General features: G+C 29.5%; 3 protein-coding genes across 3 annotated transcripts; 1 reads left to right on the top strand and 2 right to left on the bottom strand.

The window, feature by feature from the left end:
* Positions 1-5,076: 5,076 nt before the first annotated feature.
* Positions 5,077-6,045, bottom strand: LOC132934094 (uncharacterized). The gene is made up of 2 exons (XM_061000371.1): positions 5,725-6,045; positions 5,077-5,256 (listed from the first exon to the last, which is right to left on the bottom strand). The coding sequence occupies exons 1-2, from the start codon at positions 6,043-6,045 to the stop codon at positions 5,077-5,079; spliced, it is 501 nt and encodes a 166-aa protein (XP_060856354.1).
* Positions 6,046-10,060: 4,015 nt separating this feature from the next.
* Positions 10,061-11,149, bottom strand: LOC132940197 (zinc finger MYM-type protein 1-like). The gene has a single exon (XM_061007657.1). The coding sequence runs from the start codon at positions 11,147-11,149 to the stop codon at positions 10,061-10,063; it is 1,089 nt and encodes a 362-aa protein (XP_060863640.1).
* A 1,785-nt stretch (positions 11,150-12,934) lies between these two features.
* On the top strand, positions 12,935-14,349 carry LOC132940202 (KRAB-A domain-containing protein 2-like). The gene is made up of 3 exons (XM_061007668.1): positions 12,935-13,059; positions 13,614-13,724; positions 13,791-14,349. Exons 1-3 carry the CDS (start codon positions 12,935-12,937, stop codon positions 14,347-14,349), a joined length of 795 nt encoding a protein of 264 aa, XP_060863651.1.
* The last annotated feature ends 182 nt before the right edge of the window (positions 14,350-14,531 follow it).

Here is a 14,531-nt window from a genome sequence, read left to right on the forward strand (position 1 = left end):
TATTATATTATTATATGATTTAAAAAATAAATAAAACGTGAAATTAGTCCAAATGCATTATAATTAATATTATATATTGTGATTTGTGTAGATGTCTATAATTAATATAAGTTATATATTTCATTGTATTTTAAACGTTTTTTCAGTATATTTTATTATTTGAAAAAAGATACGTAGGTAGCACCTAATCATTATTGTTTTAATATTATTTTATTTTCTATTATTGTAATTATTATTATTATTATATTATAAGAGTTTATTGTTTATTAATTTCATCTAGTATGTAATTAGATTCTATTAGAATACTAGCTAATATACACTATTAAAGAAACGTTTTAATAATATTTCAAAACGATGTGTTTATTTGATTTGAATTTACTTTTGAGTCGTGTTTGATAATAAACTTTGATTAACGTTATTTGCACATATTATTTAGAAAACAACTAACACTAAAATGTATCATCTACACACAAAAATTAAGTGCGATAGTATAATGTCCGCATAGATCCCCAACTGCGGTCAGTTAAAAAAATTATAACAATACTGCAGCGGTGTAATGTGCGAGAAATGAAAAAAACTGTAAATAGATAATAATATACCACTATTAAAATTTAAACCTACCTTTATGATAGATATCAATTAAAAAGGCCACAGCCCGTGATAATCGTATCAATGACTAATATTATGGATATAATTCGTGGGCAAGTAGGTATAGCTATAATTATTTATGTAAACACATTAACGGCTTTCAACGGTGGACTTATATATTTTCACCTATATTATTTCTAATAAATAAGATAAATTAGTTTTTAACTATTTTAAATATAAATGTGAAATTGATCGTAATACCTATAACACTAATTTTTCTAATAGTGTTTTCTATATTTTACAAACTTATAATACTATAAACGATAATAAATAAAAATTTCAAAATTTACTTAATTGAGAATATTAAAAAATAATAAGTTGATTTTAAGTTAACGTAGCGTCAAAAAAGTTGTGTTACTAATATTAGTAAACACTATAACTTATTAACTTATTAATGTCCAGCCTTGTTCCCACAAATTAACAATTCTGTAATATAATACCAATGTAACAGTTTACTAAACCACACATTCATTTAACAGTTAGTAAATTATAAACCCCGAAATGCCTTCACTGGTTTGTTCTTCCCTTAAACCACCCAAGTCACCACATTGCATTGAAAGAACATCACCTATTATGCTTATTATACTATTCATGTTGTATAGATTTGATTAATACTAAATTAAAAAAAAAAAGTATTATAAACTGTTAGCACCTACTTAATACTCAATAAGACTTAACATTTTTTTGTTGTGATCTCATTAAAATCATATTACCTAATGGTTATCAGTTATAACTAATCAACATAAAACAAATTAACAATCTAAATCTGCTGATGTATATTCAAACAGTCAGATTTATGTTTGGTTAGTATTTGCATAGTATACACTGTAATAATATATCATCTGTTTAAGGGGTAAAGGCCACAATGTAATGTATGAGTGTATGACCAAATATAAATTCGTGTAAATACGGTATATTATTACTAGGTACGCCATTTCTTAATTTTTATAATGTATTGTATTATACTTGCTGTATTACCATGGTAAGTCTGCAGACTTTGTCTAGGTTAAAATAAATAAATCTTTCTATCGTCCTTCGTTTTACTTCAGTTGTAATATACATAATATTATAATAAAAACACAATTAGGTACTATGGTTAATCTTAAGAGTTTCCATTATTTAATTATAAACATATTTCTGATATAATATCGAAAATTCTAAACACAAAAAATTAGAAACAGATTAAACTATATAATGATTAAAAGCGGACGTAAATCCAATATCGTTAAGATTGCAGGTTTTCCTGTGTTTACATCAAATTAACATATTTGATTTTAAGATTAATTGATTTTTGTTAGAAATACATTTGTGAAAAATTGTACCTATATGCCATATTTTTACAATTTAATAGTAATAAAATCTGTAACCAATAGCAATCATTTAAATGAACAAAAAATATTTGATTTTCGTGAACAAAAACTAATTTCATGTTTGAGCCACCCTATATAAGGAAATGAAGAAATAAGCTATAAACACCATCCAAGCCTCGAATTATCTATTTATATATCTTTTATTAAAACTCTGGTCCTGTAATTTTTGAGTCTATAGAGGACAAACAGTAAGAAACATATATTTCAAATAATAAAATGTTACCTATATAGTAGACAATAGTGACACTTTAATATTCATTAAAGAATTTAGGTATCCAAGGTACCAAATTTAAAGTACATTTTAGAATTTAAAATTTAAAATTTCATAAAATAAAAAAAAATAAATGTTCATTATACCTATCTAAAAGTTTATAGTGATCAAGTTGCAAGTTAATATTTTTAAAAGATGGTTAATGCATACTATTAGCAAAGAAAATTTGTAACATACCAATTAACAAGGTTGGGTATATTAACGAGTTAAAAGTTAAAGTTAAGTTAAAAAGTTAATTTTATTTTAACTTTTTAAATTAACTGGTTATTTTTGGTTTTTCATTAACTTGACTGTTAACTTACTAAATTTTTTCTTTAACTAACGTGAAATCAACGAATTTATTTTTCATTTTAAGAAGTAAGTTAAGTTAATTTATTTTGTTTTTAATTTAATTATACTTCACTATTTTAGTCCATTTTGTCTTCATGTTAAAAAATATTTACCGTAAATTGTTTAAAGTTAAAAATTTATATTATTCGAATCTCACTTATATGGAAATATTGTATAAAGTATAAACACCTATAGTCTATAATTTAGTTTTGGAAAAAAACTAAGTACGCTAGCGTTGTATGAACAAATGTTTAAGTTAAAAAAAAGTTAACAAAAAGTGTGTACGAACTTTTAACTTAACTGAGTTAAGCTATAGTTAAATTGACTTTTAACTTTTAACTTTTTGTTATTGGTGCATATTAACTTAACTTACCTAACTGAGTTAAAAAAAATCATTAACTTGCCCAGCCTTGCCTATTACATATTATAATGTAGAAGTCGTTTAACAAATCTATAATATAACAAATCTAAACAAAGCCTTTTAACTCTTAAATTACAAACAATACGCCAACTCAACATCATTACATATTATAAAACTCATATAAAAAATGTTTGATGCTTTTTTATTTATTACTTATTAATTTAGGTACTTTTTACTAGTTCCTAGTTTATAATTTTATAAATAAGTAATATAAGTTGTTTTACTCTATTCACACTCAAGGAAAACAATTGAACTTCTATGGGTTCCCTCGCACACTGGGATAATTGGCAACGAACTAGCTGATAGGGCAGCCTACGAAGCAACAGCTTGGTAAGAATAAACAATATAAAATTTCAAGACACTCTCATAAAAATCAATAATCTAACTAAATTCACTGGCAAGACATGTAGGAGAAGATTTCAAATACAAATATACTTTAAGAAAACAAAACATCAATGCCCCATGGAAATCCCCCTCATCATCATCCGAGCACGAAGAAGTAGTTATGACAGTGATTCGGATTGGACACTCCCGTTTAACACACTATTGCACCTCATAACAAAAGAACACTGCCCGATCTGTGAACTTTGAGACAAAGAACTGACCATGAAACACATGACACTATAATTCCCCAAGTACAACAAATCCAGGCAATTTTTTGGAAATTCATTAACCTACTTGGCGAGGAAAACTAAAAAATTATCTACAATTTTTTTACTAACATAGGCTTAGCAAAATTACTGTAAAAAACAATTAAATTATTTCACAAACTCCCTCAAATGTTAAACAATGACATATCCCCATAGTTTTAAGCATAGACCTATAAGATAATGGACAACGCTTAGATAGATAAGTGAGCGAAAAATGAAACAAAGTAGTAATTTACAGTGTAGCTACTGCCAAACAAAAAATTGTGTTACAATAAAATCAAGGTTACCAAACTTATGGGTCTATGATAACAACCATAATACCTATTTATATTATATTTATAGTTATAGTTGATAAAGAAAATGGAAAAAAAGTGAAGTATTTCGTCTATGATTACTACTTTATGTTCTTTCTCTCTTCGTTCTTTCTTTCTTTCTCACTAATAAGATTCCCTAGCATTAAGGGCAGGATGGAGTGGAATGCACTGTCCATTAGTTTATAGGTATATGGTTTTAAGACCAATACTAATTATTACTGGCAATGACCTCAGAAGTTGAAGCCTTATCAATCCAATAAAAAAATTTAAAAAATAAATTATTGTATAAGATTGTTAATTTTTAATCACCTAAGAATCTAGTTTTTCTGATAGGGTTTATACATTATAATACAATTAATAGGTACCAATATACACCATATATATATTTTATTCAATAATACCTCATAAATGCATTTTTTTTTGTTATTAACTTAACTTATCAATTGAGGTTAAGCTAAGTTAATAGTATTTGTCAACTTCATTTAAACTTAATTGATGTATCAAAAATGTCTATTAACTTAACTTTTGGTTTAATTGAAAAAAAAACTAATCTAAGATTAATCTAAACTTAACTTAACTGTGATAAAAAATATCATTGACTTGTCCAACCTTGCATATTATAATAATTCGTAAACCTTGATTGATAACTGGTAAGCTGTCCAATATCAATGTTTTCTGTGTGTAATCAAGATATTATTTCTAATCATCTATAATCGGACAGGTTTAAAGGAAGAGAAAATATTTTTCATCATTTCATTGAAATAGAAAAGTGAAATATTCATTTTTTAAATGTTTAAAATTCAGTACCCTAAGTATAATATAATATAATATTATATAATATTATTAACCTCTGCTAAGATTCCATATTTATTACTACCTCACGATGGTTGAAGGGTTGATCAATAAGTGAAAAAATAATTATTAATATCGAAATGCTTCAAGAACATTTACCAGATCTCACGCCTATTACTACAATCCTCGAAAATTTTATTTCCTACCTACTTATTTTTATTGTACTGTTTGTACATATTTTTAACAATGTATAACCACACTTAGTTTTAATTTATTTTATTTAATCACATGGACATGGACAACGTTTCTTCTTAGTTTTGCAGATATAATCATTTTTCCATTGACACGCTGGTGGACAATTTGGAAAAAGAGGTCTCATGCAGCCTAATCTAGAGCAGCAACCAGTATGTTTACATGTATCTTGCAAGCCATTGAATTTTACACATAAACATTTTTGAATCTGGAAAAAAATTACATTTCTGATTTATATATTGTTGAGTTTTATATTATAATGTTGGCTGTTTTATTTTTATTTTTATATCTGCATTTATTTCTTTTATTTTTTTTTTTTTTAAGTCTTATATTGTACCTATGTCAATCAATGATATTTAATAATAATATAATAATATAATAGAAGACAAAAGTAGACAAAAATTAAGTAATTATAATAACATTAAAAGATGTTCGAATAATCTGAAAATTAAACTTTGCCACCTAACATTATTGTTAATTTATTAATATTAAACTAATATCATATCGTTTGTCTGTAACTAATTAACATATCTAAGGCATTATTTTATGATAGAGGTACCTACAATTTTAATATGTTGTTATATTCCTAATTATAATTTATATTGATGTGTCATTTTATTTTGTTTTTACGCACCTAAATGTTATGATAAAAACATGTTTTTAAATGTTCACTCACTAATCTTCCTGTTTTTAAAACAAAGTCTTTCCCGTACGGTGTCAAATCGTAATTATCACATTCGCCTTTTACTGCTGAGCAAAAATTGCTAATACAAGGTCTAGCTCTTTCACAACAATTCACATTGATCAAAGGAGTCGGCTCAACGGGTGATAAAGTGCAACATTTGTAATATTGTCCAATTTCGGTTGCGTTCTTCTGCTTATCACAATCTACTTTTTTGACGAGATCATTCGCCGTCTCTTCTCGTGTGTTAATTGATGTATTTAAGTCACACGCCGACACCGTACAACATTTTACCTTCGGTATGGAAGAACACATTTCGTGCAGAATTCTAAAAATTTGTATATAATAAAATAAAAACTAATTTTATCTTTGGTTTCAAATATATATATGAATAAAATATAAATTATTAAAATATGCGTCGTTACTATATTATTTATTAGTAAGAAATTGAATAGGTTACGTTGGAAACAATGTTTAAAATAACTTAAAACTATTATGCGATTTAATATAATTTTATAGCTATTCAAATTTTAAATGTTATGAGGCAGAACACTATTTTCAGAAACTCCCCTCTGCATTCATGGTTAATACCGGTTTAAAATTTGTTCCTGTTTCGTTTAAGAATTTGTTTTTGGTTTCAGTTTTTAAACGGTTATACTGGTTTCTAAAATCGGTTTCAAGACCTGGATTTTTTACGTTCATTCTTAGTTTATTAATTAATTTGAATCGTGGAATCGTTCATTCCAATCGCCTTTAATTTGTGTAAAGTAAACTTACAAAAATGTTCAAGATCCCAAATATTTTCAAAAAAAATACCGTTTTTCAAATTATATTTTCAGTTATGAATTTTATTTTCCAGAAGTGCTGTTGTTTTCGATGGATTTATCGTTATCTTCCATTCTTTGAACCATACTGAAACTATATCGATTTGTTGTTCTAGTCTTTTAACAGAGCTAGGAAGCAGCGGTGGGCCCAAAAGCGTAGAACAATGCTTTGTCTACAAATAAAGCTGTGGTAATCGAGTCACACAATCACTACTTACTGACCTTCATTCTGTCTTCACATATTACTTATTATATATCAATTTTACCATCGAAGCACTATCAGTAATATTGATAATAAGTTTAACCTAGTTACATTGTACTTATTGACTATTCTTAAAATTATACTAATTGTTATTTGATTACATAATTGTTATCTTAACCTAATTTGTTGGATCGCATGTTTCTACGTTGTTACTTAGCTTATTGAATATTGTATGATTTGTTTTAGTATTTTACCTGTTACTTCTACGTTCTCTCGTATACTTGCCAAGTGAGATCGTTCGATGGTTAACTGGTTGTTAGACATCATTTCCTGGTTTTCGGGAAGTATTCTAATCTAGTGCAGCTGTTGAGAATGTTGCGGAGTTGTATCAGTACTTTTCTGTCGCAATGTATGAGACAGACATTAGTTTAGTTGATCCGGAACTGATGCTTTTCGGTTTGGTAGCTTTTTTATGGTGTTCTGAATTTCGCTGGGGGAGTAGAATATGCTTTTGATGTAAGATGAATTCAGATGTTCTTCGATGGCATTTTCAACCGATTCGTCAGATTGGTCCGTGTGATATCTGGAATTGTCTCTCCACGGCATCAGAGGGCAAATTACCCCGTGTGTCCACAAGAGGTTGTACAACTGGGCGTTTGTGCATGAGTTTTTTGTTTAAGTTTATAGATTTTTGTTCAGCCTTCACTTGTGGGGTCAATGTTGCTTGGAAAGTTGACCCATTCAATATCTCTGTCTAAATGCATTAGGTCATGGACTATAGTGCTGGTTGTCTGTTGAGCAACGTCTTAATGTCGGGGATTCGTTACCAGCTTGTTTTCATCTTGTATTTTTTGTGAATTGCGTGTATTAGATATTTTTGGGTAGATTGTGAGTTAGATCTTTTGGCTTGGTGACAATGGTGTTCGGGCCGGGACGATACAAATATAGACCGTGCGCCCGGTACCACTAGGATTTCGCGCAACGCTCACACACCGACCGACCTATGTATTTGTGTGTATATCTGTTATAGCTCAGCTACAATTGGTTGGGTTCGCCCCGCAAATACTAGTGAGCTATGTGGTGTGGTGATGTATAAGGTGTGTATATGTGTGGGTGTGTATGCTTAAAAACTAGTGACAAAAAGGGTAAGTCTAATAAATAAATAAATGAGTAACACGGTTGCTGGTAAAAATGAGTTGCTGTATTGTACACAATAATCAAAAACAGTAATATATAAATCACAGCAACATCAAGTATAAAATATAAAAACAATCTAGATAGATAATAATATTGGCCGTTTTAGCTGTAAGCTCGTAAAAGTGTAATATAAACTACTGACTCAACAATACAATAAACTAATGGCAAGCTATTTGAGCTGCTAAAGAATAATATAAATATGTGGCCCAACAATATAATAATTGAAGGCAGCTAATTGAGCTGTAATATAAAATATATAATAACAATAAATAACTTACAGATCGTGGAGCGCAGACTGGCCAGCTGGTCCTGTAGCTAATCACTATACAATGTTAACACAATAAATTATGAGCAATATAATAATTGACAAGTTACAATAATTGCAAATTATGTATAATATATGACAATAAATAAAATAAGTCTTCGTGGCGATTTGCGCTAACGACAATAATACAAATTCGGTGACGATTCGCGTCCACAAAAACGGTATAATAAATAGTAGTTGGCGATTTGCGCTTGCACAATATATTATTATAATAATACTTTAGTAGCGATTAGCGCTCACTAAAGATGAATTAATAAAAATACAAGGGTGGCAATTCGCGCCCACAAATTTCAATATAGTATATTGTAATAATATAAAAAGAACAGCGCTTTTCGCACGTAAAAATTATAGTTCTACGTTAACACTACGTAACGGACTGGTGACATCTTGGGCGGCCGTGCTACACGTACCGGCTCGTCCGGCTTTTCTAATCTACATATTATATAACTCACAGCTGACACGGACAATTATACTAAAATAAAAACAATAATATCAACATAATATAGGGACGAACAGGTAACAGATATGTGTGTGTGTGTGTGAGTGTATGCGTGTGCCGGCCGGTGGCGAGATATGCGTTACGGTCTTAACAAATGGTGTTACTGTTTATGATGGTAGCTATTTTAGTATTTTAATTGTGAGTTCATTGCCTGTTTGATCTATGTGTAGCTTTTTTGTGAGCAAATTTTATATGTATTGAGGTTTAATTTAATCCAGTCTTTATGTCTGAAGGCTTTAGGCGGTAGAATTTGATTGCAACAAGCTTGTATTTCAATAATGATTGGGATGTAGTCAGTTGCTGTTGAAAGTACGGCTGTGAGATTTTCTATAGTATATTTACGTCAGCTAATAGCATACATTTGTATGTTCAGAGTACGTTTTTTTTTCACCGCGGTAATTTCACAACGTCCAAGCGAGGATGTGCACATTGAACACAATGATTTTTCCGTGACAAAAATCACGGGGAGATTTCACACTATTTGCCCCTCACACAAAAATATTTACTGTATAGCATTTTACAGGGAGATTTCACATTTTTTGTCCACAAATTCTCCCCTTACACAAAATATTTACTGTATTTTAAAATTACAGGGAGTTTGCACACTCAAAATCGGTTTTGTCACTTACTCAAAAATATTTACCGTGTACACACCAATTTTTTTTCCCGCAACAAACCTTAGTTATTTATAATTATAATTAATTATAATTATTTCAAGTACAGAACACAAATTACGAAATAATAAATTTTTGTATTGTCAAGAAGGATGCTATGTAAAATTTCAAAGTGTAATATTCCATTACATTTTATATATGATCTGAAATTGTCAGGAGCAAACTAAATGTCAAATGTTAACCGGGTTTTGAATTTTTCATTATAAATATTTATTTGTTCCACAACTCGATGCTTAATATCTTTAGTTTCATAACATCCCTCCTGCAGTTTAATGCAACACCACATTATGTGGCGTAGCCAGGATTTCTACAAGGGGGGGGGGCAAAAAAAAAATTAAATAAATAACATTCAAATAACAGAGATTTTAATTTTCCAAATATTTTTAACAATATTTTTATTTTGTCCAGTCCAATGTTTGTACCCTTCTTGGAGATCTCTTTATAAAAGCTGGTAAAATGTAATTTTCGACATCTTCAAAGTCTAAATCAACTTTGTTTATATTAGCTAGAGCTAAGCCATTTAATCTTTCTCCAGTCATAGTTGCTCTTAAATAAGTTTTAAGTCGTTTTATGACTGAAAATGTACGCTCGGCGTAGCTGACGTTACAGTCAATGTAGCAAATAATTGTAGAATTTTTTTACGTTTGGCAAGAGCTCTGTACAACGTTGAAGTGCTTCAACAGCAGACTCTGGAAGATTTGTTTCTGATTCCCACTGTTTATTCCAAATAAATATTTCTGCTTTTAAACACGACATCATGCTAACTGGAAAATCATTTTCATAAACAGATGCAGCCACTAAAATAGATGCATCGTCATATTGTCTAAAATTAGTTGGTATTAATCCTTCTAATGGCATAATTTGTTGAAGTCTTTTATCAAATCTAACATGTAACTGATTTATTAAGTTATCAAGAAATGGTATAAAAATTGATATTTTATAATAATCTTCAGGGTCCTTAGCATTAACATTAACTCTTTTAGTTCGTCTCCCGCATGTTCTAGGCATGGTTATTTCTGCACTAACTTTTAAAGCTAATTTAGTGACACTATTCATTATATCTTTGAAAGAATGATCTGCATTTTTACGTTTGGTTTCTAAAGCTTGTCTTAATGCTGTAACATTTGCCAATGCTTTAGAAAAATCGTGTTGTTTGCTCTGTAAGACTTGACTTAGTTGTAATGTATAAGAAAAGCAAGTTACAGCCACTTCAAGGGAAACAAGAAAGTCACTTTTTGTTATTGCACTGACATATAATGATGCTTTACTTGACGTCTCTGGATTTGAATCATAAAATTCAAGATCTTCAAGAGTAGCAACAGTGTAAATATAGAGTTCTTTAAATGATATAAGACAATCATGCCGATCAACCCTGCGAGTTTCGCATAGTTTTTTTAATTTAGTTTTCTTATTAGTTGTACTACTTTCATTAGATAACCCAGTATCCATAAAATATTTCAATTTATCTGTACGCTTAGCTGAGCAAGAAAAAAATGAAGATACGGCACCAACTATACAGGTCATATTTTTAATTGAAGCAACTTCGCATGCTTTAGAAAGACAAAGATTAAACGAGTGACTAAAACAATGAGCATAAAAAGCTAATGGCTGTTCTTGTAGTATAAGCGCTTGAACGCCATTATTTTTTCCTGACATGTTTGAGCCTCCATCATATCCCTGACCTCTGAGAAAATCCATGTGGGTAATTACGATTATTATGATTATTTTTATGGTCAACTACTTGTATAGCAAATTTATTATTATCTTCGTTGATATTATTGGGAATGAATTAAATGTCTGCAAACATAATAAAGCTATTTCTGATACAAATTTAATAATGAGACTCGTGACGTTTAATATGCAGAACAACTGTCAATGTCTCATTAAAGTTATCGATCGGATTATTGTTTTGATCAACTAACTGTATAGTTATTGATATAATATCTGTTTTGTTTGATCTGTAATATATAAGGTTTAACGGGGATTGAATAACTTTTGTTCCTGTTCTCACACTTGGAAAAAAACTCATATAGGTATATCGAATGACTTTGAAGTTGGTTGCTGAATGATCCATGTGTTATATATTACACATCACTATTATTTCGTAATTTGTGTTCTGTACTTGAAATAATTATTTCAGTTTTATAATAAGGTTTGTTGGGTAAAAAAAATTTGGTGTGTACACTGTAAATATTTTTGAGTAAGGGACAAAACCGCAATTTTGAGTGTGCAACCCCTCTATAGTTTTAAAATACGGTAAATATATTGTGTAAAGGGAGAATTCGTGTACAAAAAATGTGAAATCTCCCTGAAAAATGGTATATAGTAAATATTTTTGTGTGAGGCGCAAATAGGCGGACAACGAGTGTGAAATCTCCCCGTGATTTTTTTACGGTAAAATCATTGTGTTCAAGTGTGTCATCTTCCCTTGAACGTTATGAAATTACCACGGTGAAAAAAAAACGTACTGTGAACATACAAATGTATACTACTTACGTCCAGTATATCAGAAGCTAGCATTGTAATTGGGGTCAGAATAGTGGGTGAGTGAAGACGTGGAAGCTATGGTGATGTCTCGTCTTGTGTCTGTGCATTTAGCGAGCGTACTTCCTACTGTATTTCGTACCATGCTGTTCTAGGATTGGTGTTTTGTATTTAAGTCATCGGCTGCGATTACGTAATGGAAAATATTGAGTAGATAGTCTAGATCTGAGGTAAGTAATGGAAACCCGGGTCTTTTATAAACCGCTGATAGTTTTAATTCTTTGTTTTCTACCAAGATTAGGACAGAGGTGTTTTCTATTGAAGAGATAGTGATCTTTATCTGGTAGTGGACGATTTCTTTGTTGATTAATGATTAATATGGCAGTGCTTACCTGTGCAGGATGACCTTGCTTTTGAGGTCAATTTGTGATGTAAGAGTGGAAGTTTGGTAACTTGAATTGTTGTTTATTATTGAAATGTGTTTCGTTTAGGAGAATAATGTCGATGTTTTTTCTTAGAACTAGGTCTAGAAGTTCGAGGCATTTTTTGGTTTCCCCGGGCAGTTCCAATAGAGGATGCGGACATCCACTTCATGAAATGTATCCATTTAGTGAAAATGACTTTTTACTACACCATATGGACAATTTTTTAACCTCTTCATGAAGTGGATGAAATTCATTTTATCCACATTGTGTAAAATTACTATGAGTATTTTTGGTATTGGGTAATTGTACGAATTACACTAGGTAATTGAGTTTTAAATAAATATAAAAGTTGCTTTTTATAATCTGTAACTCGTACATTGTATAAACTAGTTTGTCAGTCGATCTGGTAATTTCAAGATAAGATATAAAATTACTGTACGGATATATAGTAATATACAGATGTAGATACAGATAGCGTATGATCCCGTTGACAATTGTCTGCCAGTCTGTCTTATACCTGCAGTTGTTGGTAGTTATTGACATACTAATACGTTATTTTATAAAATAATAAAATATGGAAAAAGTATTATTTTATGAAAAGCTGCAAGAATATTATGTAACGAAGCCGAAGAAAAAACCTTTTAGTCAAGATGAACAAATTCAAATGATCACCGAGATTGAAGCTGCTAAAACTAAAACGTAAGAATTTATTTAATTAAATAAATAAAAACCATAATATCAACATTACAAAATATGAGAGAAGAGAAATAACACGAATACAATTTATTAAACGTATGTGCTATAATTATAAAAAGAAAAATTAAATATCCATATAATTTTATATTTATTGTATAAATTAATAATATAATGTAACTTATATAGCGTATGTAATAATATCATTATTATTATTATTACGTTTATCTATATTATATTGTACTATATTTTATTGTGAATAGGCCAATATTATTAAACTTTTAGGTAAGAACATTATCTATTCTCTCGTTGGTTTTTTACGATATTTTAATTGATATTTTTAATGTATTTTTTAAAGTGATCACATACATAAAATAAAACTGAATACATTCTTACACTCAGCTCAGATTCTAATACATAATATCTATGTAATTTTTATACACAGTAATTTTTTATAATTTATTATTATACTAGTATTTAATTACTTCGACGTTAAAAAATATGCTTAATTGAATTGATAAAAATTATAAATGAAATTATATATATTTTTTTATCTTTAGATGTACGAAAACACGCCGAGAGTATTATTTACTCGCAACATATACAGTGTTTAAAGTTGCGGGCCAAAATTTTTTGATATACAAACCTACTGAAAATGAAGAAAATATTAGGTAATAGAATGACAATATTATTTCATAAAAAAATATAATTTTTAATAATTTAAATTTTATTTATAGGTATATTGTAAGCTATGAAGATTTATATGACAAAATAAAGAGCTTTCATATAAATACTGGGCATGGTGGAAATGTTAAACTTCGAATGGCAATACAAAAAGAGTACTACATTCCGAGACCAGCTATCAAAATTTTTTTAACAGTATGTCAAACTTGTAGCTGTAAGAAGTCAATGAACCGCAAACTCGTTATTAAACCTATTACATCAAATGATTTTAACGAAAGAGGACAAGTGGACCTAATTGATTTTCAGTCTGATCCAGATGGAAAGTATAAATGGATACTTAACTATCAGGATCACAATACAAAATTTATATCCCTCCGTCCTATGGAAAGTAAAAGGGCTATAGAAGTCAGTACTCATTTGCTAAGTATTTTTCTAACATTTGGAGCGCCAAGTATTTTACAAAGTGATAATGGCCGGGAGTTTGTTAACTGTGTTATCGATGAATTAAAACAACTCTGGCCGGAGTGTGTTATTATACATGGACGTCCAAGGCATCCTCAGAGTCAAGGGAGTATTGAGCGGGCCAATCAAGACGTTGAACATATGTTATGAGCATGGATGCAAGACAATGTGTCCCAGAGATGGTCAATCGGTCTTCAATTTGTTCAGTGGCAAAAAAATTGTTCATTTCACCGTACTATTGGTAGAAGCCCATATAACGCGTTATTTGGAAATGACCCAAAAGTTGGATAGACAAGTTCAAGACTTCCAAATAATTTTGTACAAACTATTAC

The sequence above is a fragment of the Metopolophium dirhodum genome, chromosome 1 (genome assembly GCF_019925205.1).
Source record: "Metopolophium dirhodum isolate CAU chromosome 1, ASM1992520v1, whole genome shotgun sequence".
NCBI classification, from domain to species: Eukaryota; Metazoa; Arthropoda; class Insecta; order Hemiptera; family Aphididae; genus Metopolophium; species Metopolophium dirhodum.